Source organism: Takifugu rubripes, chromosome 1 (genome assembly GCF_901000725.2).
Source record: "Takifugu rubripes chromosome 1, fTakRub1.2, whole genome shotgun sequence".
NCBI lineage: Eukaryota > Metazoa > Chordata > Actinopteri > Tetraodontiformes > Tetraodontidae > Takifugu > Takifugu rubripes.
This window is the reverse complement of record NC_042285.1, coordinates 18,988,688-19,013,574: the sequence shown is the minus strand read 5'-3', so window position 1 is coordinate 19,013,574 and position 24,887 is coordinate 18,988,688. Positions and strand designations below refer to the sequence as shown.

Below are 24,887 nucleotides of genomic sequence, written 5' to 3'. Positions count from 1 at the left end.
ACCTTTTATCTTTATCATTGAAGTGCTGAAATAAAAAGGATCTCACCCTTACAAAATGTTAATTACTAAAATAACCACAATAAGGTTGCTCTAATGAGTATTTTAATGTGCCTGGAGTTTTGGACTAAAGTTTCCATACTGTGATGATTTATCAGGAATTAATATCACAAACTGTACAGCCTGATTAGAAGTGCAGCTATTCATGTTAAATGGAGTATTAGTAAGACCTTCAAAGTGTAGGTGAAAGCCCTGTGTTACAACCATAAAGTGATTGTATATAGAGCATACAGATAAGTTGCGAAATCAAAGCCACCGTTTTAAATACCGGTAGTTCATAAAAGTCAATAGAGTTCTGATGATTTTGTCATTAATAAGGACTAATATAGAGGGATTACGCAATCATAAATGGTCGAAAATATAATTTAGACAATATTAACTTTTAAATGTATGCCAAAAATGTAGACTTGGCAGTTTGAAATGCTGTGTTTATTGTGGTCGGTAGCCTTTGAAATTATATTTCACGATCTATTTCTACTTAAATTGCCGCTAAAATGGTATTTCCGAGTCTTTGCCCGCTTGACTTTGAATGAGGCTCCCGATCCGGCGTCGTCCCTACTCCATGTCCGGGTTTTGCGACTCGCCGTCCTCCGCCTCGGATCCATCCCAGCTTTTGTTTCCCGCCCAAAGAGCCGTTCTTGCTGCAGGGAGGAGCGCGAGCCGAGTGCGGCTAGAGGTGAGCATCTCAGCCCGCATTGAGGAACCAGGCAGACACGGCAATTGATTTTGAATCCCTCTTCTGCTCCGGTAACCACACGGGACACGGCGTCGAAACGAAGAAATGTATAGAATTTCGACGCGGACCTCTCCCGCAGCCGTTTGCCTTTAAGAAGCGGGGAACCTCTGTCCAGACCAGGGAGACCCCGCAATTGTTTTGCTGCGCCAAGAACTAGAGACGTGGTCATTACCTCGCATCTCTGGTAAGAATTACTATTTTTTTTACCCTCTTCCAATTCGGTCGTTGTGACAGATTTGCCCCTTGTTGGGGAAGAAAACCCCCCAAAACTGCAGTGTCATAACAAGGCTATGTTGCCTCCGGAGCGATGCTGAGACCGCAGCATCTCGTCTGTTCGTGCTCGCATCCCGAGCAGTTGGAGCAGGCAGACGGTTCCATCGAGCCTCCGCTGCTCGTCTCACGATGCCTTAAAATCACGCATGCCCCCCCCCCCCCCCCCCCCCCCCCCCCCCCCCCCAAAAAAAAAGATAACATCGTCACGAAGCCCGCAGCCCAAAACTTGAATTCTGCAGCGGAGTATTTACGCATCGAATCGGGCTCCTCTCTACTTTATGGAGTTTACTGGCGTCGACCTAATGCGTCACCGATGTTTTCACCCTTTTCAACTACTCTTCTCTGCATCTGCGTCCGTCCCGAATTAGATCACGCACTTTCCGTGCGTGGCAGTGCCGAGGATGGAGGTGATCCCGGCTCGCGCTGTCTCCACGGTCATTATGCTGTCAGATCACAGATGCTGAAAGTTGGCCAACTTCTTCCACTTACGGGATTGCTCCACGACGCCTCGGCGTGCCTCTCAGCTGAAGGTCAGCCAGTGACATTGCAGTGCTTTGAAATAATCCACCCGTTCGAAGCAGCGTTGATTTGAAACGCTGACACATTTGCAGGCTCCCTTGGCAGCCACTGTGGAATAAGGTGGCTTATTTTGGGATGCCTCTTTTTGATCCAGCTCAAGCAGCCCTCCTGTGGAAGGCGTCCCTGTCCGGACTGGGAAGAACACTCCCGGAGACGCTGCGTTCTCCTCTCATAAAAGTAGCAGAGATCAAGCAGGCTCCAGCCTCATTGGGAGCGCCAATGCTAATTCATTTATGTGTTCTAATGGCACAGTAGTGTTGTTGTCGGCGGTACCACTGATTCTTGTAATTAATGTTTTCATTCCATTGGGTTCAATGATTTGTTTTCCACAACCAAGAGCCTGCTCTGTGCCGCGCTGATGGTTTCCAACAGGGAGTCGGTTATTCACTCCTCTAGAAGTGCGAGAGTGGGAGACCCAGGTGATGTAATTGGCACGGGGCAGGATGAACTGGCTGTGTCCAGTTACTGTTATTCATGGAGAAAAAAAAAAAAGAGACAGGCCTGGGCTAAAAGATGTGCCTCGCTGCTTTCATGTGTCACAATAGACCCCCATTCAGATTTCTATTTTTGGCTTCCCTTTCAGGACCTGTCAGACTGCAGGTTACCGTTAAGAACCTGGGTTATAAGCTGTTTTTTTTGGCTCCGCTTTAATTATTTAAAGGAGAGACCAGCAGACTGGGTTTACTATTGCAGGCTGGTTGATAATGTGACAACACACACACAAAAGCCTCTTCACCGCTGGGTTCCATAGTTATGGAGCAGTAAACCCATAGAAGCCCTTCCATTACCCTGTTCTTACATGAGATGTTTACAGGATAACTCAGAAACGGTGGTGGAAATGGCCAAATTTGGAGGAAAATTGCATAAACGAATCCGGTTTGTCAGCTTCAGTTATAAAATGTGCCGGATTAGCTTTTTTTTTTTTTTCTTTTGCAAGTTTTGGTTTGCCTTAAAATGAATAGAAATAGAAATAAGGAAATGGTCCATTTCCTTTTTGGCAGTTATGTAAAAGTTTCTGTATTTGGGTCTGGCGGACATGTTGGATGTCTCAGTGCATCATTCTTTCATTCTCTCTCTCTCTCGCTCGCTCAGATTTTACACAAGAGGGCACAAAGACACTCTTTTCTTGTCTCCCTGTAAGCAGGAGTGAGCTGTTTCACTATTCCTGGATTGGCTCAGGTTACAACCGGTGATTTTAGTGTACAGATAGATATCACACGGATTATAGGTGCAGCAAGCATTCATGTGTTCTGCAGCATTGGCCCCTCTTTTATTGATTATCGGTGTTTTTATGTTGTGGCTTATTTATTCGGTGTGTGGTTGATCCAACATTAAATCCATGTTGGCGTCTGTGAGTGAGGAAGCTGTTCTGATTTGCTTTTTCAAATAAGAGAAATTCAAATGAAATGGTAATAAAAGGTTAGCAACAGATGCAAACCACGACTGAGGCTTCGCTCATTCTTTTGCAACACTGTCTGTTAAAAACGGTCAACCACACATGATGGTTTGCTCAGAGTTTATTTCATAACGGCCTCTGGTTTCCTCCGCTAGTGTCACCTATCAGCAAAGACAGTCTGAGGCTGATCACAACACAAACACCGGTCGGACTTCTGCTTTTCTATTTTTATATCCTGGAGTTTCGCATTTTTCAGGCAATGAGACACTCCAGGGTAGAGTTGACTCTAGATGGCTTCAGTCAGACTTTATCCTTGTGTGTGTGTGTGTGTGTGTGTGTGTGAGAGAGAGAGAGAGACAAAGAGAAGTATCACATTTTAGAAAGTTTCATAATCTAATGAGATAATATCGAACCCTCTGTTTCCAGTGATCTGTCACAGATGTGAATGTGAAATTTCTTCCAGAAACACTTGATGTTTTGTTTTATTACTTTTATTTATTCTTTAAGTCTTCGTGTCTAAGCTTGATTGATAAATATGTAATGCAGCATTATGGCTGTGACCCCCTAAAGAAAGCTCGTGCACATCCATTCATATCGGTGTTTTGCAGACATCCTAGTTTTGGTTTTTCAGAACACCACTTTGGTCCCCACAATCCCAGTTAGAGTCAGACAAAAACCAGTAAAACCTCATTCTGGCAGTCAATGTGTCCAAATTGCCAAAGATTTGTGGCATTTTGCTCCAGTGTGAGACATGAAGGGGATGTCCACCAAAGGCTTCTCCCCCCAGATGGTTCCACACTGCCACCATTGTTTTGTGTCTCTGGAAGCTCCTCTTTGTCACGCTTGACCCTCTGAAACTTTTTTCCACTGGTTTCTGGAACTGGTAGGATCAGGCTTCCAGGATGCTAGTGCACACTCGTTTGCTTCAAGTGAACGTTTTTAACTTTCTAAACTCCTGGTTTATTTTCAGCTTGTAGCACCGAAGAGACAGATTCATCTTTCGGCACACTGGAGCAACATGTACTGTATTTCTCTCATTAAAATATGATGAAACTACAGAGCTACTGCACAGACAGGCTGTGGAGGGAATGTTGCAGTATCCACCATGGATTCTCTTGTCTTCCAGCTTTAAGGATTTTGGAGATTAAGCTCATGTGTAATTAGGTCCTGGTCAGACGTTGCCTGGCTTTATTCACAGCTCTGAGGCTGACATCCACAGATGAAAAACATTTTCTCACATCAAGAAAGAATTTTTCCTAAGAGTAAGTAGTGATTTATCAAAAAAAAAAAACCATCAGGTTTAATATTCCATCCATCTTCTGTTTACTGCTGCTTATTTCCAATGAGGCTCAGAGAGTCCTCGGATCCATCCCAGCAGTCACTGGGTGAGACAGGTCACCAACACACACACCATTCACTCACACAAAAACATTTTAGTTCTTATATTATGGACTAAATAACTTTTAAACAGTTTATTTATGCCCAAAGTATTAATGTTTCTTGACTAGGTGTAGTGGAATAAGCTTCATTGAATGGATTTACTGTCTTGTCCCACAGCTTAGATATGAGGCTTACCAAGGGCAGGATGATGACGCTGTTACAGGATCCGAATGATAGATAATGGCGTGTGAGTGCACTGCATCAGGGCGTGCACGGCTGTTGAGTAGACTCAGGGAGTTCCTCACATGAGAGCACATCCCATGGCTCCAACCACAGTCTGCAGCAGCGCCGAACACCGCTGTTATCATGAAGACAAATGGCGTGTGATGGGATGGATGTTTCACTGCCTGCTGTTGCTAATCTGTCAGTGTCACAGTGTTGCTTGTGGATTTGTCTACTACACTTCCTTTTTGTCCTCCCGTAACCTCCATAGTGTAGTATTTAGTATGATTAAGTATTCATTTCTTATTCCGTTTATTCAAAGGGAACAGTTTAAAAAAATGAAACTGCTGCTCTAAATGAGTTGTAGCAGATTAGTGGTAATTATGACTCTTTGCCATAATTGAGGAGATTGGAGGTGCTTCTCAGAGCCACTGCTTAAACAAACTGTGTGTGTCAGTGTTAGAGCAGCACACTTCCATCATCAGTCATCAAAATGAGAACTTCCTTTTTCCTGTCTGACCAGTAGTTTAACTGGTCAGATGGGAAACATCATGATTCAAGATTCAAGATTCAAGAGTACTTTATTGATCCCTTTAGGGGGTGTCCATCAGGGAAATTAGCATCTCCAAAGAAACGTACAGCACTGTACAAAATTTCCCACCACCATTACACCCCATTAAACCTATTAGAGATAATAAAAATATAATAAAATAAGAAATAAAATAGAATAAATTAAAAATAGAATATGAATATAAATATAAAACTATAAAAATGTGGCTCTGTCAGCACAAATCACCGCACAAGCAAGTTTATTACCACAGTTTCTCGCTGCAGAAGCTTCCTGATATTCACTCTGCATCCTCAGTTAATTCCCTCCATTATTGTAGTGGAAATTCTAGTTACAGGGAGTTGCGTGAACTTATCAGAATACTGTGGCGGCAGGAATAACTGTGGCTGTTGCTTATGTTTTCAGGTTTTCTGCTTCTGTTGTCAGTTTGCGTTCTTCATCTTCAGTAATTCTGTGTCTTTAATACAAAAAACACAGGAGAACCGAGAGATTATTGGCTGTGAAAATATGCAGCAGTATGCATCAAATTATTATGATGATTAGTTTGATTTGGACGAAGGTTTTTTTTTAATGTAAATCGCTGGAAAACTGTGGTTAAACCATCAGTAAGTATAGGTTAAATGATCAATTATCTGTTAATGTAACATAGCTATGGTTTTATAATCAATGCTGTAATAAAATACAAAGTTAATCACAAATCTGCTTCCACCAGTAGATTTGTGTTACGCCACACTCTGCTGCAGCCAGAGGTGATCGTGGCCATTCTTTTAAAAATGGCTGTGCATAATGATTCAGCAGCAGCACCTTTCAGGGGGGTCACAGAAGCAGCTCTGGGCTCTGCAGAGAATACAAGAGAGCGCCGCAGAAATGGCTCAGTGCATCTGCTCCGTTTTTGACATAAATATAGTCAGGAAAAACACCTGATATCTCCCAACAAACAGGATGAACCAACATAGGCTGGAGCCTCGAGTCGAGATGAAGGATTGAGGTGACCCGAGGAAGCCGTAACCTCCCGACCTTTGTTTTCTCAGATGTGCAGACAGCAGAGAGATTGAAGCACTCGAGGATGCTCCAGGTCTGCAGGGCTCAGTGTTGAGGGAGGACCACATTGCCCACCATGTCTCATCAACAGCACTACCAGCGAGGCCTTACCGGCCGCACCCTGAGCTCCGAGGAGAGGACTCCCACGTCCATCAACAAGACGTCCACACCAGTTCACAAGAGCGCCTCCTCCTCGTCCTCCTCCCAGCGTGACAGCCGGCAGGTGCGTTTCTGACCACGGACCGAAATATAAACTCATGAAATCTTAATTAAGCTCTGCTGATGTGTGTTAATTGGAACCACTGCGAGCGTGTTTTCCGTGATACTTGAGTATTTCGTTTTCACCTAAAGTTGTGATTTTATTAACTCTACTTCTACTACCTTGACCTTGATAGTTTATGATGTTAATCAATTTTAAATCTTAGCAACTGATAGGGCTAATCAGTAATAGAGAGCAGCCATAATTAACCGTTAGCCTGGCATTTCACCTCAGCAGTAAGTGGTTCGGAACCCCGAGCCCTGTTTATCTCACCGAGCTCCCGCCACCATGCAGAAACGAGACACCCGAACTGGTGTCTCCGCCATCACAGCGTTTCCATCTTGCACTGGGCGATGCATATTTAATGAGGGACAGGCGGAGGCTTGGTGAACATGTTGCACGCTCCGGAATGTCGTGCAGCAGGGCGTCCAACGTGTGCCTGCGGGGGATGGCTGTCTGACGAGGGAAGGGAGCTGGTCGGTTTGAGAAATGGGGCCCTGTTTGAAACGCTCGGTTGACGTCTGCTGGGCGAGGGCAGCAAACCGTTAACCCTCCAACCCTTCTGTTCAGTGTTCTTTCCTAACTGTTGCCTTTGGCAGCATTTCAGTTTAATTATCTCAAAGGCAAATTAACCTAAGAGCAAGGTTACAATTTTCTTCCTCACGTAGTTTAAAGCAACACATTAAGTATTTGAATCATATATCTTGAGGCTAATTTGCCCCTCTGCTGTTTTTTAGTCTTGTGTTTACCTCCCAGAGGGTAGTTTTCAGCGATATTCTATTGAGAGGATGCGGCATGGTGCATCATCCCCAGGGACACAGAGATTACATTCCTGATAGAACTGACTTTACTGGAGCTGGATTAGCTGGATTTTTGAGGTGAAAATAAGAGTGAGGCATCTTGTTGGGGGGAAACATTAATTAAATCAGTCCCCCCTTTTTCAAATCAATATACCGCACTCCTCCCCTCTGCTGACAACGAGGTTCACGCTGGAGATCCTCAGTCTCTACCTGCAGCGAGCACAGGCACACTGAAGCAATGAATCAGGATCTGACAGGAACAACACATTTGTTTTCCCCCCCTTGCTGCTCACATCTACCAGTCGGATGAGCTACGTCAGGAGAAAACCTCTGATGTACTATATTACTGTTGATTGAAAATGATGGAGGACTTGTGCTCTGCATAAATCTGTTTTTCTCTGGGTGTCTTTTTCCAGCTAGTTATTATTTTGAACATATTCCTGGAACGGCACCTATTATTATTATTATTATTATTAGTTGCTGCATATAGAGGAAAAAGCATGAGCACACCGAGGTAATAATGACAACTTATGGCAAGGTGAAAGCAACACAACTAATCAATATTAAAACACAGCAGGTCTGATTGTTGTTTAGGGAAATGCAAATATAATCAGACCACAGCCACCGATAACGTCATATACAACGGTACAATCTGTGAAGGCTTGAAAATGGCGTCATTAACCTTGAGTTTTAATGTTTGAGAGTTTGAGAGATGACATAATGTTAATGTGCCTCTCCAAAATAGAGACAAAGACTTTTAATGGAAAAGAAAATCCTTATATTTTTGATTTGCCTGTTAATTAATAAATACACAACAGGAAAATGGATTAGATTATTACGGTAACACCTGTTATCACTAGATAAAAAAGTACATTGTAATAAATAAATAAATTGTAAGCAGGTGTAGCTCTTGAAAAGGTCCTCTATAATTGTTAACAGATATCCAGGAGTGTATTCATCAAGCAGATTTCTTAATGTTGCCTTTTTCCCACTGTTATATAAAGGAAAGAACAAATGGACCCTGGCAGGCTTTTCAGTAAAGTCCTACACTCTTCCAATGACAGTAAACTCCAGAATTAGTGTCTGCAAGGAAACGGCTGGTTAAGATAAACGTCTCATGAGAAGTGGACTGCTGATATTTATAGAATCACCAAGAGTGTTTTCCTTTGGACTGCACAGGAAACCGTAACATTTGTTGTTTGCGTGGCTGCAGCATTAAAAGCACGTCTGTTGAGATGCTGCAGAGGGTCACCTGATCGCGTCAGCTGCTCCACATTATTTGTATCTGTTAATTATCTGTTCTGCCTGTCCGCTCATTGAAAAGAAAAAAAAATCAATCTCAGAATCAAATAAACAAGGTGTCACACACTTAAAACAAGCAGCGACTTCCTTCCTTGATGCCGGAAAACTTCAAAAGATTCGCCAATCGTTAGATGGCAAAAACTATTCTTTGAAATACATTTTTCCTCTTTTTTATTTTATTTTATTTTTTTTAAAAAGAGCCCTCTTCTTTTGTCATCATTTCTAGGAGCCAGACAGCTGGGAAATCATTGAGGGACTGAAAATTGGACAGAGCAATGTCCAGAGACCAGACAAACATGAGGGCTTTATGTTGAAAAAGAGGAAATGGCCTCTGAAGGGCTGGCACAAGGTAGGATTCAGCTTTTAAAGAGTAGCTTCTTCTCCTTTAAATCCATTAGAGCTGCCCTTTGAATGTTAAACAAGTTACTGTGTCATCATGTGCTGCAGCTTGACGGAAGCTTCCATTTTCATGCATTTCTTCCTTCTCTCTCTCATTTATATTAAATGCTTGTCTTTGTTGTTATGTGACCAAAATAATTGTGTTTTTGTTTTCTGCAGCGTTTCTTTGTTCTGGACAATGGTATCCTGAAGTACTCCAAGTCCCCCATTGACGTAAGTAGCTCTGACTGTAACTCAGGGGCAGCCTGACCGGAGCTTTGCTCCGCAGTGAGTCAGCAGAAACATCTGCAACGCAGGTGTCCTGATGTCCAGCGCATATCAAAGGCATCGGCCGCTTTGAACAGGAGGTTGAACTTTACAAATGTAAATGAAATCTACTGACCTCAGTCATCAGACCTTCTTTAACCCTGAAAGATCCTCAAAAATAAAAGCTGGTGCTGTAAAAACTTTCAATTTGAATTACACCATGTTTCCTTAGACCATTCATGATAATAATAAACATGTTTCTTTAGCTTGGGGATGTGACTGCAGTATAAAATAAGGCAGACTTTCTCTATTGTTAACTCTAACAGAATACCCTTATCACGTTGCCTGCTTCAGATACAAAAAGGGAAACTTCACGGCAGTATTGACGTGGGCCTCTCTGTGATGTCCATAAAGAAACGGGCCCGTCGGATTGACCTTGACACCGAGGAACATATTTACCACTTGAAGGTACCAAAGATGGCAACGTTGTCTTTTTAACAATGGCGAGCAGGTTGTTGGGTGACTCACAGTTTCTCTCCCCTCAGATCAAATCTCAAGATATTTTTGATGCCTGGGTGTCGAAGTTGCGTCATCACAGGCTGTACCGTCAGAACGAGATCGTGCGATCCCCGAGAGACGCTACAATGAGAACGTTCCCCCCCCCAGCTGCTGTTGAGTCACCACAGCCCACCTTGAGTGTGGTACGGGAAGCCAAGGTCAGTCCCACCACCTGTCTCCTCCTGCTGACATGTTTACTTCTTATAATTATCAAAATAAGTGATATCGGTCTACAATTGTCTATGAAGTCAACATATTTGGAAAGCTAAGAGCATCAGCTCTGCTTAAATAACCATTTTTGGTGGCTTTCAGCAGTGTTCTGTGCAGTGAAGCACAGTGACGTCAGGGAGGCTTTACGCTCTAACTCGTCATTGCCCCTTATGCAGCATTGTCTCGGGTGCTGAGCTGCCCCTTCTATTATGTGCAGTAAAGCGAGACTAATGGTTTGAATATACAGGCAAATGTCTGCAGTGCAGTAATGCTACATATGGAACTATAGGATAGTGGAAAGGGCTCGTTCATTAAAAAGTCAGTTTAGCTTTCGTTTCTGCTCACGGTTGTCTGAGAAGTTTGAAAAGGTGCCGGTGCAGCTGTTGCAGCGTCTCCTGAGAGCCTTCTGTGCCATCATGTAGCACGTTAAAGTTGACTATAGAAGGGACTGGAGTGAGAGCATCTGGCTGTAGCCTGATGAGCTTTCCCACATGACCGGCTTAAATGTCAGACTCCAGTGAACAGGGCAGAATCAGCTGCCATATGAAAAGATCTTTTAACCTCGTGTACATTGTTGTGTACATGCTGCACAGTTCGGTGTCACAGCAACGTGAGCCACAATGGCTGAAATATACATATATCTATATATATATATATCACAGAGGAAATCTGCCTCTAAATGAACAAAAGCTGCTATTCTAACTGAGCATACTAATTCAGTTATAGTTATAGTGATGCCCTACAGTAAACAGACCCACTTCTCACCCAGCAGCAGGCAAAGCCAAGCAGCTTGCCGTGGCAGCAGGCTGCCCCCAGCAGCAGCAGCAACAACAGCAGCCTGCCGGCCTCCTACAGCAATGGTCAGAGCAAGGTGGTGGCTTGGCTACAGGAATCAGAGGAAATGGACAAATGTGCAGAGGGTAAGTGCCACTTTCCCTCCTTAAGGAGACAATGAATCTGAGTCCAGGAGCAGATTAAATCAAACTCCTTCAGGCTTCCGGGAAGCCTCACGAACCCTGAGAGGAGGGGGCACGACCCCTAATGCTGACTGTGTTTGTGAATTCAATTTTCAGAGCTTGCACGGTGCCAGTCCAACCTGACAGAGCTGAGCCGGTTGTTGCAGAGTCTGGAGATTCTGCAGAGGACGCAGTCAGCACCAAACTTCATAGAAATGCAGGTGATAAAGGAGGAACGGAGAGCAGGGCAGCCAATTGACTCCGTTTTCATTCAGGAAGATTTAAAACCAGAGAGGTCACCTCCAAGAGACAGAAATGGCTGAGCTCAGCTCACACTAACTGATGAATATATATTTGATTGACCTGTTTTTTGTTTTGCTTGTGTTTTGGCTGAACCGTGTTCTTTAATATTTTGCTTGTATTTTGTTTTTGAGAATGTCTCCTGCTGCCATTTCACTCAACGTTTGTTAGCATTTGTTTATTTGCGACCTGCCTGTCCTAATAACCACATTTTGCGTTTTGTGCCACAAAGACCAATTGTGTTGAAATATCTAAGAAAGAGAAGCGCTTGAACAGAAGATGGAGAACAAAAAGTGTCGGCAAAGATGCAAAATTCCAGCTTCAGGTATTATTTTCTTCCTTTGAGCTGTCAGATTAATGCGCATCAGGCAAAGAGGTGTAGGTTGTTACTATTGACAGACTTAGTCTAGTCAAGCATTATTCTGTTATTTAGGTCTACAAAGAAGTTGATCTCAAATATTGATTCACTTATAAAGAAATAAAACAACCTAAAAACTACATTAAAATATTAAATATACCAATAATTAAAATATTGTTTTTTAAATAATTTAGAACCCAGTAATTCAAGATATTTGAAGCAAGGAAATAAAATCTGTTTAATATTGAACGTTATTTATTTATTTGAATGGAATAAATTGCAATAAATTATAAAGATAAATTAAACCCGCTGCTTTTTTTTTACCACATTGTTTTGCCTTTTCTCAATCCTTTTGTCTGCACTGTCTTGGGTCACAGTCTGCAAAGCTTTTTCCATTTTTTCCCCTGTTTACTTTATACATGGATTGCTTCCACGCAGGATTTCCTTAAGGATTCATTCAAACACATCTTTGTTCCCCTCGCCCGACTGACAGTGATGCTCACCTCTCTCCAGGTCCCTCTGTCTGCTAGCATGTCCCCCATCCGCCTCCACTCATCCAACCCCAACCTGTGTGCCGAGCTGGTGGACTTTCAGCCCCCGGTCTCCCGGCTCACAGACAGTGTTGAGTGCTCCAGCGACTACATCAAACTTCAGGAGGAATTCTGCACCATTGCCCAGAAAGGTGGGTGGATTTTTGATTAGTAATGCAAATGAATCCCAAAAAACCCCACAAGGCTTAAATAGCTGAGAGGCTCGGCTGATGAAGAACATTAGGATGTGGCTGAGCTCAAGCGCCCTGGCAGGTAGTGTGAGCAGCTGTAGGCAGGGACAGAGGGCAGTTCTGTGAAGAAAAGGAACACGAAAGCTGACGAGTATAGAAAGTAAACACAAATATAACCTACCGGTAGTTCTTCTGCCAAGTCAGTCTCTTTATTATCTGGCCTCTTTATTTGTTCCAGTTTTTAGAGAGACTCTTTAAAAGACTGGGTTTTGGGATGATGGGTATTTATTCACAGGGGAAATGGGGCTGGTTTGGAGTCATTATCAGCTCATTAATAACATCGTAATATTGTTGTGATAAACCACAGTCCTTGATGCTGATCTCACTTTTTGCGTGGCATTTTTGCATCTCCTGTAGATCTCCTCAAGGTCTGGAGTTTATTGTAGATTCAGCATTTCCTAACATGAAAGCAGCATCTGGGATTGTTAGGAATAAACCCTTCAAATATTACCCAGGATATTCTCATTTAAATTTAGTGCAGAGAAAGCTCGTCCAAATATACACTTAATCATCAATAGAAAGATTTATGGCACCAATGGAAGTTCTGACAGTTTTGTAAAAAGATATTAGTCAAGAACAACTTAACGGTCCGGAGTTAGCAGCTATAATCTCATTTATGTTGCAGTCCACTCTCTGCTGAAATCAGCCTTCAACACAGTGGCCATAGAGAAAGAAAAGATCAAACAGATCCTGTCTGACCAGGAACAATCGGACCAGTCGTCCCAGATCAACTCTCTCAGGAAGTCCCTGTCACAGGTAAAGCGCTCTCTGCCACTGCGCCATGGTGGACATTCCTCTCTGCAGCTTATTCCAGCCAGCTCTTCTCACATTTGGCCACATCCTGTTTGTAACATCATGCATGATGCTGTCTTGTACCTATAATGACATTAGTGCTTTAATTTCATCTGTGTGTTGCTGGTGTATCAGTTCACTGAACTCAAACCTGTTTTAAGTTGGGAAGACTATCTGACAGGCTGACGGCCCGAGCACAGGAGATGCAGCCAAGTTTCCACACTGTTCAAAATAATGGTTGCGTCTGAATGTCAGAGCGCAGGGAAATCACTTGTGAAATGTGTCATTTTTTCCCACATCAGTTGGTAATAAGGACAAATAATTTGCGCAGTTCATTAACTCAGCTCCTGCGGGCTGCTTCCTCGCTCCTTTGATTTAATTGGACTGTTCCTCTGCTAATAGTTGGCGTGGAATGTTTCTGCTGCTTTATCTCTGCTTTTTGTCCCTAATTGGGTGTGTTCTTTGTGATACGTTGGTCGAGGTTTTGACGGTTGCGATAGCCATAGCTCACCTCTCTGAGGCAGGAGGGGATTAATGAGTGACATCATCAGGCCATCCAAGGAAACACTGAATGATCCCGATTTACTTAAACACAGTTGTCTGTTATTTACAGTTCAGGCCCAGGCTGCAGTTAAGATGGAGTTGTTCACTCAGTTGTTAAAATTCACATTTTTCATCGTTTAGGCCCTGTCCCAAAACACAGAACTCCGGACTCGACTCAACCGCATCCACTCAGAATCCATCCTGACTGAACAAGTTGTCAGTGTGAACATCATCTCCACGCCTGACGAGGTGCGCCACTGTGGTCAGTCTGTCACTGACAGAGCTCATCTTTGGCTCTTAAAATTGATAGAACAGTAAAGCTGGCCCGGTACGAGTGTGGCGTGTGCCTCTTGGGATTGTGGATCGCCGTATTGATCGTGGTCTTTATGTATTGACGGTTTTTCCAGTATGCTGTGGCAGGTAAGCTCAACAGATCAATATACTATGCAGAGCCTGACGTCAGGGTTAATGGAAAAAAAGAACTAATTAGAAATAGACGGGAGCTTGCCTTCAGGAAAGGTCACGTATGCTGCACAATCAAACCCATTGTTGCTTCGTGATGATTCTTTTGGGTCAGGTCAGTTCTGGATTATCACGCTCTCCTAAAGGGAGTCATCTTCTGTATTTGCATGTTTGCCTACAGGCAGAAGAACAGATGGGGATCCCTCTGACTCAGCAGGCCTCTAATGAGAGCCGACTTTCCATGTCGGAGTCGGTCTCTGAGTTCTTTGATGCCCAAGAAGTGCTTCTATCAGCCAGCTCTTCTGAGAATGAGGTATCACAGAGTCTGCGAACAGCTTCGGAAAAAAACTTCTTTAAGATGGAACAAAAGGGAAGGGTTACGGGAGCAGCGTGTTCACAAAATCTAGTTAAAAGGTTGTAAATGTGGAGCCGTTCGGCAATTAATGAGGACAGAATTTAAATAAAACAGTGCTAGCAGATGGAAAAATAACATCAAACAAAGACTGGTGCACAAGAGGGATTCTTTTTTAACTGCTTAAGATGTAAATCATTTTTGTTATAAAGTCATATTGTAGCCCTTCTCTCTATTTCTCTCACATTGTGGCTTCGATAATAGAAAAATCCAGTTCATCCCAAACAAGCGTTGAGCCATTGAAGGATTACTCAGCCAGGAAATCCATCAGCCTCCAATCTGGATCTCTGTCAGCCGGCCTATTCAGACCTGTGTCACGCTATAAGACAAACCTGACCATAATGGAGGCTACTGCAGTAAACAAACAGAGGCAATACAATATCTTCCTCTTTCAGTGCCACTGATTTAGTGCCTCCATGCGTTTGTTGCAGCGTCTCTTATTCATTACTGCAGTGAGGCAGAAACACAATTGCTACATCTTGTCAGCCAACCTGCACGTACGCACGTCCGTATGAGCGTTTGTGTGTTTCGCTGTTCCAATGAATCACCTGTTCCTGTCACAGGGCTCAGATGATGAGTCATATGTCAGCGATGTGAGCGATAACATTTCAGAGGACAACGCCAGTGTCACCGATAACATCTCCAGACAAAGTAGGTCCCAGTGGGAGGCCGCTCCACACCTTCATTTATACCTAATGACTTAACGTATACAAAACAAAAAGGAGGAGTTCAGTTGCACGCACAGCCTCACACCTGCTGGTCTTCAACAATGTTGCTAATGATGCCTAATAAACAAGCAGCTAATTTAATCCCTCGAAACAACCTGCACGTTTAAACGAGTTTTAGGAACAAGACAGTCATTTTTTAAGAAGAGATTGTTTCCCTGGCTGCTGTGGATATTACTGCATGGTTTATGTTGAGTCATTAAGCTGCTCTTCACTTCCCAGTGGCCAACGGAGACTTTGCTGGCAGCGCCTTTAGGAACGGGCGGCGCACCTGCCTCCCAGCGCCATGTCCCGACACCAGCAACATCAACCTGTGGAACATCTTGAGGAACAACATCGGCAAAGATTTGTCCAAAGTGTCCATGCCGGTGGAGCTGAACGAGCCCCTCAACACCCTGCAGCGCATGTGTGAGGAGGTGGAGTACAGCGAGCTGCTGGACAAGGCTGCCGACACAGAAGACCCCTTTGAGCGCATGGTGAGGCTGACGGCAGGCCCCCGTCACCTAACATCAGAAGAGATTGGGGGTTGAAGCTGAATTTTGCTGCACATTGTCCAACTGAATCTCCTACCTTTTAAATACCTTTTATTTTGTGTGTCCTGTTGTTGATGAACCAAGTCACAGTGCCAAGATAAACTGTCACATGCGTCTGTTTAGACAGCGGTCCGCTCCAGTACAGCGGACCTCAGCGCCTCCCTCCATCTGTGCCCTGAGCTTTCTAATGCTCTGCGTATTCATGACAAAGCCGGCTAATATGAAGTCGCTAATCCCCTGTTGTGTGTGCTGGATTGGTTGACTCTCTGACAGGTTCTGGTTGCTGCGTTTGCTGTCTCAGGCTACTCATCCACGTACTACAGAGCAGGAAGTAAGCCATTCAACCCCCTACTCGGAGAGACTTACGAATGTATTCGGGAAGACAAGGGCTTCTGTTTCTTCTCAGAGCAGGTGAGTCGGCTAATACAGATGTTTTCTAATATTCTACAGTGTCGGAACACTGTCACGTGCTTTTGTTTCACCCTCAAAGGTGAGTCACCACCCCCCCATCTCTGCCTGCCACTGTGAGTCCAAGAACTTCACCTTCTGGCAAGGTAGGTTTAAACAAGCTCATTGGGTTTCTGTCACGGGGACAAACAGCAGAGCTTTTGTCCTCTGAAATAAATCCAGATCAAACTGTCTGTAATGAATGAACGGACGCCGCGTTCTTTCCAGATGTGAGGTGGAAGAACAAGTTCTGGGGCAAATCAATGGAGATTTTACCGATCGGGACAGTGAATCTCACAATTCCCAGGTAAGAGTGGGCTTACATCAAACCAGCTTTTAAAAAACCACACAACCATCCCTGATTACCAAAGCATTCTCTGTCTGACAAAGGACAATTTCACGCTTCTGTCTCAGGATTTTATTGAAGATTTCCATATTCCATTTGAATATTGGCCAATATAAACACAACACTGTCTGTCCTGCATTTGCTGTAAATGCACATATGTGTGCAGTTCAGCCATATGGGCCAGATGGAGCCTTTATGTAACCCGGTTAGTCCCATCGAGATGAAGGAGACCTGGCCAAGAGGGCAGCAGCCCATCGGTTACATTAAAAACCTGATCGACTGCAGCCTGATTATAAATATTCATGGGCGGTTGTGGGCCACACTTTTGTGCCACAGAAGGAAAATATTGTAGTCTTTGAATAAGCTGCTTTTTAATCTGTAGGTTTGGAGATCACTATGAATGGAACAAGGTCACCACGTGCGTACACAACATCCTGAGTGGGCGACGGTGGATCGAACACTACGGGGAGATCACCATCAGAAACATGAAGAGCAGTGCCTGCCTCTGTAAACTCACCTTCGTCAAGGTGAGAACCCGGTGAGATCTGTCCTCACTCGTGGTTCCAACGCTCCGATTACCCGTCTTTGTGCTCCGTCTTCTTCCAGGGAAACTACTGGAGTTCAAATGTGAATGAGGTTCAAGGGTTTGTGATGGATCAAGAAGGTAAAGTGATCCACCGACTGTTTGGGAAATGGCACGAGGGCCTTTACTGTGGTGTCCCCCCTTCTGCCAAATGTGTGTGGAGGCCAGGTGGGCGTCCAGGTTTACACTCGCAGATAGAAGGTTTTCATGAAGAGCTAACTCCTCCTAAAGCTCTCGCCGTCCATGTCGTTTGCAGGCTCCATGCCCACAGACTACGAGCTGTACTATGGCTTCACCAGGTTTGCCATCGAACTGAACGAACTCTGCCCCGAGCTGAAAGATGTGCTGCCCCGCACAGACACCCGGTTCAGACCGGATCAAAGGTAGGAACCTGGCCGCCGCCGACACGCTTCCCTATCGTCTGATTTACCGACTGAAAAGTGACGCCTGACTCACGCAGATACCTGGAGGAAGGAAACCTGGAAATGGCGTCTTCAGAGAAGCAGCGTATAGAAGATCTGCAGAGAACCAGGAGGAGGTGGCGAGAGGACAGCAACGTCAAACAGGAGCCGTGCTTCTTCAAGTAAACACAAACAATGCAAACATGGACATGTTCTAAGATCAAAGGCAGTATCAGCTCCTTGTGGCACCTCCAGTATTTAAATTCACCTCAAATCCACTAAAGCAGCATGAAACTGTTAGTCCATTTAATCGACACTATACTGAAATATGTCCTTTGTCTTCTAGGAAAGTGGTTGACGCCAACCACAGGGAGAGGTGGGTCTCCAACAACACGTACTGGGAGCTCCGTAAGAACCCCGGCTTCATCAACATGGAATGTGCAGTGAGCCTGTGGTAGCCGGTGGATCCGTCAGCCCGTCGCTGCAGTCAGAACGGCTGGAACCTATGCACAATAAGGTGTTAAAGACAAACATTCTCATGAGAAAACATGCGGGAGCTTGGACTGCCGGGGGGGTGCCACAGCCGCGAGGTGGTCCATCCACCAGAACATCCCATAGGATCATCTGTGTGCTCGTCGCCAGAGTGAGGATGGGTCCAGTTTTATGTAGATCTTCAGCTTCTTAAACCTCTGAGTACGTTCTTGCCTTAAACTCAAGACAAACCCATAAAGCTTAACACCATTTGGAGCTTTTTCAAGAAAACCATTTAAGTTCTGACGGCCGTCTGGATTAGATGAATAAAATAGATCATTTGATTCCCTCTGTAACGTGCATGTTTAGAGAGCAGCTTTAACTGGCATACAGCCGTATTTATTATACCCTCAACTAATGTAGAAAAAAGAGGTATTTTTCTAAAATATCTTAGATTTAGACTTAAGTGAAAATAGCATTAGGTGAATTAGTAGATTGTATTTATTTTTACCTTTTCATACTCTGTAGCGGCCACTCTCTCCCGGGAAGCTCATTTCATCCGAATCCCTGCGGCAGCAGAGGAAGCGCGGTGACGGTAGACGCAAAATCTAACGAGTGTTTTCAGACGCGTGCCACGAGGCTCCGGTGTAAATCCTGCTCTGCTGTTTTTGACAGGTTATACGCTCACGTTCACGGGTGTTCTTTCCCTTTTGAAAAAAAAAAAAAAAAAACAGTCAAAGGAGGTTTTCCTTCTTTTTTATTTCTTTTGTTGTAAATATGACAGTAATATCGGGACATCCATGAGCTCACCAGCCATCTCCTCTGTCTAATTTAAGCATTGTTTAATAAATATACTCTGGAATCACACACACGTGAAACTCTGGTAGACCTACTTTCAGATGGTCAAAAGCAAAATCATTTAAAGACAGTGAATAATATAAAGAAAGGTTTCATCTGACATTGACGCAGCGCCTTTGGCCTAGACAATACTGCAACATTTGGAATTACATTCATTCATTGCCAAAATGATGGTGCCACCACCACAGTCCCCCGAAGAGAAATGTCAAACTTATATGAAAACAACAGTGCAAAAGTCTTTAAAGGGTCAAAATTCACCCAATTAAATCACCATAAATAGGAATTAATATGATAATCATAAAATCTTAATTTACTATGAGCCATTAGCGCCGCCCATTGTTTGTCCTTTGAAACTGCAGCTTTAAATCTTCAGATTCTATTTCTCCCCCTCTTAAATCACAGCAGATCTTTTCCTGTGTGCAGAGCTGCTGCTCTTTATTCCGTGTGTTGATAGTCAGCCAGTCATGTGACCTGCAGGCCTGGAGTAGAAGCACTGAAAGGTAACGTGTACTTTTAGAAATACGGTGCCGCAGACGACAAAAACCCAAAACCCCCACAGCTCATCGTTTGAAGAGGCGCTTTAAATTGGAGCCCCAGATTAGAAACGCGTCCGCTGCAGTTTCCCTCGCTGTGCCTTAACGCATTTGTTGATGCCTCCACTGGTGACATCATCATGTCAGTTAAAAAAATAAAAGACCAAGTTAGGATTTAGCCGTCTCACATTAAATAGGGATGTGACTAAACTGCTCGCAGAGGTTCTGCACCGCTTTGCCGCCCCCGACCTGTTTTTGATCACTGTAAATATGAGACATTAAGAGGACGTGTCACTGCAGCATCCAGCCGCAGCGAGGGGAGGAGGCGGCACGCTTCCTTCATCCATCACTCCATCTGCATGATGAGAAAACTTAGCCTGTCAATGAATGTTGCAGATGCCTTTCAGAAAGGGGGGGGGGGGGGGGGGGGGGGGGGGGGGGGGGGGGGGGGGGGGGGTTACAGATTTACGATTGGTTTGCTCAATTGGACCTCATCTGTGTTTGGACCCGCTCACCTTCCTTTAAAGGCGTTTCCAAATGAGGACCTTCTAAAGTGCAATTTTAACAAAGTACATATCTTTCCATGAACACTGTACACTGCTGCTACATAGTGCTTGTTTTAATAAAACTGGAAAAGGAACCGACGAGTCTGGTTCACGTGTGAAAGTGTGTGTGCGTGTTGGGGGTGTGTGTTTGAAACATTCTGCTCCAAACACAAAACTGAGCAGCTTGCAGGGATAAGCGGCCCGTTTCCATAAGCTGGTGATCACATTCACATTTAGACTCTGGTGCTGAGCAAAAACACCAAAACCACAGATAAATCCCTTCCTCTGCATCTGTAGGTGACCAGATGAAGCAGATGTTCTGGGCCTGTGCTGAAACATTGAGTCCTTAACTGGGATGAGAAACAAAAGTGACACGACTAATGAAAAACGACCCTGACTTAATTGGCATTAACAGCATCGAGCGCTAAAGAAAATAATCAATAAGCTATTTGCCTTGAAATTCGATTACAGTAAAAAAACACAACGTCTTCTATCACTAAATGCGTCGGCACAGACCAGCGTGCACAGTCAGGCCCTGCTTTAATTGCCTGTGTGCCAGCGCAGCAGGACAGGCAGCAGCTCAGGGAGCCGCGGCGGCGTCGTCAGCCTGAACTGAACAAGAACAGAGATCCACCCTCACTGGGGGGTAACCTTTATTTAGCGGAGGCACACAGATCGTGTTCTTCCCCAGTTCAAAGTGGAGCCAAATGTTGGATTAGAGCCTAATATATCCCAGCCAACATGCCGAACAGATAATGCAATAATAATAATAATAATGTGCCTGATCTGGCACGCGCTCTCACCGGCCACTTTATTAGGTACCTGCTCAATCACTTGTTAACACAAACCCAGTGAGCAGCAGCTGTGTGGACAAAAATGCCTTTTTTAAGTGAGAGCTCCGAGGAGAATGGGCGGGTTCAGATGAGAAAGACAAAAGTAACTCAAATAACCAATCGATGCAACTGAGGAATGCAGAACAGCATCTCTGAAAGCCCAAGGTGTCCAACCTTGGAGATGGGCTACAGCTGCAGGAGACCCCACTGGTGCCCCTCCTGTCAGCTAAGAACAGGAACACGAGGCTACAATTCCCACAGACGCACCACAATTGGACAACAGAAGATTGGACAAACCTTTCCTGGTCTGATGAGTCTCAGCGTTCAGATGGTCAGAGCAGAATTTGGTGTAAACAACATGGAGGCATGGATCCATCCCACCTCGTATCAATGCTTCAGGCTGCTGCTGATGGTGTAATGGGGGGCACATTTTTGGCCCATTTTGGGCCTCTTAGTACCAATTGAAGATCACTTAAAGGTTGCAGCCTACCTGAGTCTTATTGCTGACCACACTGTAACCATCTGGCTTCTTCCAGCAGGATCAGATCACCTCAACTGCTTTCTGGAACATGACAATGAGTTCACTGTATGAAATGGAGAGGGTCGTGTTGTCTCCGGGGACTGAGAGGTGAGCACAGCGGTACAGACTCCCAGTCAAAAATGGTGTATTGAACGGTGGTCCGAGATGCAAGCAACAAATGAATCAAAGAAAATAAGCTACCCAAATTACTACGGGAAAATCAACTTCACTCAATGAAAACGATCTGAACAACACAATAGACTGAGGAGCTTTGTCAGGGTATTAACAAAAAATAAGATTAACTTAGAAACTATTGACCAACTGTTGACCAAATATGCACTTTAACAGTCAACCTGTAGTCTAAGCTGTCAAACTCACCTTCTGGCATTCACACATGTCAATAAAGCAATGATGGGATGGATGGATGGATGGATGGATGGATGGATGGATGGATGGATGGATGGATGGATGGATGGACGGAGGAACGGATGGATGGATGGGTGGATGGATGGATGGATGGATGGATGGATGGATGGATGGATGGATGGATGGATGGATGGATGGATGGATAAAGGAAAAGGGTAACAGGCCGTCCACCTTCTGGAGCTGAACGACACAACACACAGATGCTGAGCAGTCATGGTGCATTCACAACTGTGGGACATACGCATGTCACGCAGAAAACTAATCACAAGTTTCCATAAGGCATAATCCAGCGGAGCCGTGTGGGCTTTGGAACAGCGACCTTCACAGTCACAGATCTCAGGGCCATAGATCACCTTTGGGACGTGGAGCAGCAGGAGATTCGGATCAGAGATGCCATCACGTCAACATGGACCAAAATCTGGGAGGAACGTTTCCAACACCTTGTGGAAAGTTTGCCAGGAAGAATTAAGGCAGTTCTGGGGTCCAACCTTTTACAGGCACAGCGCACCTGCTAAAGTGGCACTACATTTCTAATCAAGTGGGCGTTTCTCTGCAGTTTTCGTCTTTAAAATGTGCCACTGATAAAATATAGCCTGACCTTTACTGTGACCTTCACCATTGAGGGCCGTTGGCTCCCTGACAGGCCGCCAGCTGACAGCGGGGGGGGCGAAGCTAGTCGGCCGAGAGCGACGATGATGGGTTCACTTGGAGGCCATGATCTTGATGTACTGCAGTGCGCTGTGCGCTGCGGCGTTGTGAGCGTTGCTGCAGGAAATGCCGGCGCCGTGACACACCACGACCGGCGAGGTGGACAACTCTGCCAAACACTGGTACATGCCGTTCACCGTCGGCTCGTCTGGAAAATACAGACACGCTGCAGGTTCAGATGAAACAGGAGTCCATTTGTAAATATGGAAAACAGAAAACCAAATCATCTCAATGCCAAATCAAAGGATTGAAGGTTAAATACAGGTGCAGCACAGAGCCAGGACAGGTTGGATCCAGGACTAATTTAACCCTTTAAGCGTCTGTAAAACTCAGCTGTAATGCGCTATTACACCAGCAGGTGGAGCAGTGGGCTGAAAGCTGTTCTGACCGTGACGGACTGTTGCTCATAAACTCTGTGCACTGCACCTGCTGCATGGAGACAAGCAGAAACATTGTCTCACCAATGTTGAAGTATGTGACCTCAAATCCTTGCTCCTTTGACAACTCCAACATCATCTGAATGTAGTCTGTGTGGAGCGCGCTCAGCGGGTTCCCTCTCAACAACGACATCCTCTCCCCCAAAGAGTTCCTTAAGTTCTCGATCAGGACACTCGGTTTAGGGCTCTGAAAAACACAATAAACACAGTAACTTGCCGCTTCCTCCTGCAGCCACTTCACAATGTGGAGAAATAGTTGGCGTACCCATGTGATTTCGGAGCCACCTGACAGGCTTTGAAGCCTGGCAACCATTTTCTCTGCAGCTGACTTTTTGGCCGCCTTTTTTGAATTTCCAATAGCTGCGGCGGGGAAAGAAATACATGTGATGTGAACGCCGACATATTATCCAAACGCCCCAAAATCTGTCGTACCGGTCTCTGACAGGGACTCCAGTCGACAGCTAACAGTGAATTCTCTCTTGTGCGGGGGTCCAGCCTCTATTAAAACAGTGTATTGAGGAAGACGCCATCCTCTTTGCAACGCCAACTCCTGAGTTCAGAGTGCAAAAAGAGAAGTTACGCTACACAGAGACTGACGCAGGAGCGTGTCGGTAGATTTCCACACCTGCAGGATTCCCACTGAGTTAGGAGGGTTGGGATGATCCGTTTCTGCTCTGTTACTGTCAGACTTCACGGGCACGTGCCTGTTGGGAATTCAGATACATTAATTAAGTGAATTAAAATTGATTCAAATGTGTCTGCTAAAGTCAGGCTATACAAGTTGATCTTCTTAGAAAACAATAATAAACACCATGGCAACCCTTTTGACAACCCCTTCGAGCTGCTTAATTAAAATGACTTGACCCAACAAATATTCCAGACACACGTGTTCATTGTTGCCTGTTTCATTGTAATAATAACTTTAGTTTGACTCACAGTTTCTCAGCATGAATCTGAAGAACATTTAGAGCGGCTGCTGCAGCCAGATGTTTCGCAGCCTTTTTGCTGTGACCCTGACCTGGAAGAAATCCCCATGACAACAACACAGAGCATGACGTGACCAACTTATCCAACAGGCAATTACATGAGTCTAGATAGACTCTGTCCCTTACCTGTGCAGGTGATCTCTCCTATTTTCACGCTGAAGACAAAGCTTGGGTGGTGAGCCTCCCCCTCGGCCTTCTCCATCTCATACACAGGCAGGAAGCCACGTTTGATGCCGTACTCATGCAGGATCTGGATCGGTGTTTTCCGTGGATTAGGTGATTCTTCTGGATTTAAGCTGCACACATACAAGTATATATTTTACACAGAAATCTTAGATATGTGCCCCTGCTTAATGGTCATTAGGAGAACATAAGGGATCTAAATTTCAGGGGAAAAGACTATTACATATACATCTAAAATCGGTCATCACATTGAATCTAAAGTCGACATGTTTCTGTAATGCTGCATAATTTTTTATTAGCAAACAATCATAAATTCAATAATCGAAACTAGCTTAATCTAGAAACAGAAACTAGCACTTTTGTTTACGTTAAAAACAGCTCCAACAAGACACTTTAGGCCAACTTATCCGTGGAAAGGTGGAAATTAAATGTTGATATTTACGTTGCCATCGCAGCAAAAGAGGCTCGTTAATCTTGTAACAAACTAACTAACCTGATGTTACTGGTGGTTTTCAGAGCTGGTGATTTGTATCTCTCCTCCGACATTTCTTCTTTTTCTGGGTGTATGAGTTATTCTTATTGTTACCCGGCTTCGATTTGTGTCACCATGAAGAATAAAAACACATGTAAAGTTGCCCAAATGCGCTGTGTTGTAATTTCACATTGAATCTGAGGGCAGAAAATAGCAAATTTATTAGTTTTATCAACATCCGGGTCACCAG

The 24,887-nt window shown here is 44.5% G+C and overlaps 2 protein-coding genes across 18 annotated transcripts; one reads left to right on the top strand and one right to left on the bottom strand.

Annotated features, from left to right (window-relative positions):
* Positions 1 to 380: 380 nt before the first annotated feature.
* On the top strand, positions 381 to 19,683 carry osbpl6 (oxysterol binding protein-like 6). 7 transcript variants are annotated; one of them, XM_029849317.1, is made up of 24 exons: positions 384 to 977; positions 1,435 to 1,596; positions 6,243 to 6,475; positions 8,840 to 8,962; positions 9,172 to 9,225; positions 9,613 to 9,726; positions 9,804 to 9,974; positions 10,796 to 10,946; positions 11,100 to 11,203; positions 11,515 to 11,607; positions 12,154 to 12,322; positions 13,047 to 13,177; positions 13,898 to 14,005; positions 14,400 to 14,531; positions 15,194 to 15,281; positions 15,578 to 15,831; positions 16,162 to 16,299; positions 16,379 to 16,442; positions 16,564 to 16,642; positions 17,064 to 17,208; positions 17,288 to 17,432; positions 17,521 to 17,647; positions 17,725 to 17,847; positions 18,012 to 19,683. In XM_029849317.1, exons 3-24 carry the CDS (start codon positions 6,329 to 6,331, stop codon positions 18,121 to 18,123), a joined length of 2,772 nt encoding a protein of 923 aa, XP_029705177.1. In that variant the 5' UTR covers positions 384 to 977; positions 1,435 to 1,596; positions 6,243 to 6,328; the 3' UTR covers positions 18,124 to 19,683. The 7 variants fall into 7 exon arrangements, with proteins under 7 accessions (XP_029705188.1, XP_029705177.1, XP_029705183.1 ...); XM_029849314.1 differs by lacking the exon at positions 1,435 to 1,596 and having other exon boundaries at positions 385 to 733; positions 837 to 977; XM_029849323.1 differs by lacking the exon at positions 1,435 to 1,596 and having other exon boundaries at positions 384 to 733.
* prkra (protein kinase, interferon-inducible double stranded RNA dependent activator) lies at positions 18,877 to 24,887 on the bottom strand. 11 transcript variants are annotated; one of them, XR_003891225.1, is made up of 10 exons: positions 24,659 to 24,887; positions 24,109 to 24,278; positions 23,933 to 24,014; positions 23,622 to 23,700; positions 23,429 to 23,546; positions 23,262 to 23,356; positions 23,021 to 23,183; positions 21,804 to 22,707; positions 21,396 to 21,467; positions 18,877 to 19,487 (listed from the first exon to the last, which is right to left on the bottom strand). XR_003891225.1 is itself a non-coding variant. In XM_003961895.3 (8 exons), exons 1-8 carry the CDS (start codon positions 24,709 to 24,711, stop codon positions 22,553 to 22,555), a joined length of 915 nt encoding a protein of 304 aa, XP_003961944.1. In that variant the 5' UTR covers positions 24,712 to 24,887; the 3' UTR covers positions 20,095 to 22,552. The 11 variants fall into 11 exon arrangements, 1 of the variants encoding a protein (XP_003961944.1); XR_003891226.1 differs by lacking the exon at positions 18,877 to 19,487 and having other exon boundaries at positions 20,095 to 22,031; positions 22,205 to 22,291; positions 22,450 to 22,707; XR_003891219.1 differs by having other exon boundaries at positions 21,203 to 22,707.

Excerpts from the sequence above, each read along its gene's own strand:
- osbpl6 (XM_029849323.1), top strand. The coding sequence starts at position 6,329 with ATGTCTCATCAACAGCACTACCAGCGAGGCCTTACCGGCCGCACCCTG. Across the intron at positions 14,006-14,399 it reads TCATCTCCACGCCTGACGAG|GCAGAAGAACAGATGGGGAT; the intron begins GTGCGCCACTGT and ends GTTTGCCTACAG. Across the intron at positions 17,433-17,520 it reads CAAATGTGTGTGGAGGCCAG|GCTCCATGCCCACAGACTAC; the intron begins GTGGGCGTCCAG and ends TGTCGTTTGCAG.
- prkra (XM_003961895.3), bottom strand. The coding sequence starts at position 24,711 with ATGTCGGAGGAGAGATACAAATCACCAGCTCTGAAAACCACCAGTAAC. Across the intron at positions 23,184-23,261 it reads GTGGCTCCGAAATCACATGG|AGCCCTAAACCGAGTGTCCT; the intron begins GTACGCCAACTA and ends TGTGTTTTTCAG. Across the intron at positions 22,708-23,020 it reads GGTCACATACTTCAACATTG|ACGAGCCGACGGTGAACGGC; the intron begins GTGAGACAATGT and ends TGTATTTTCCAG.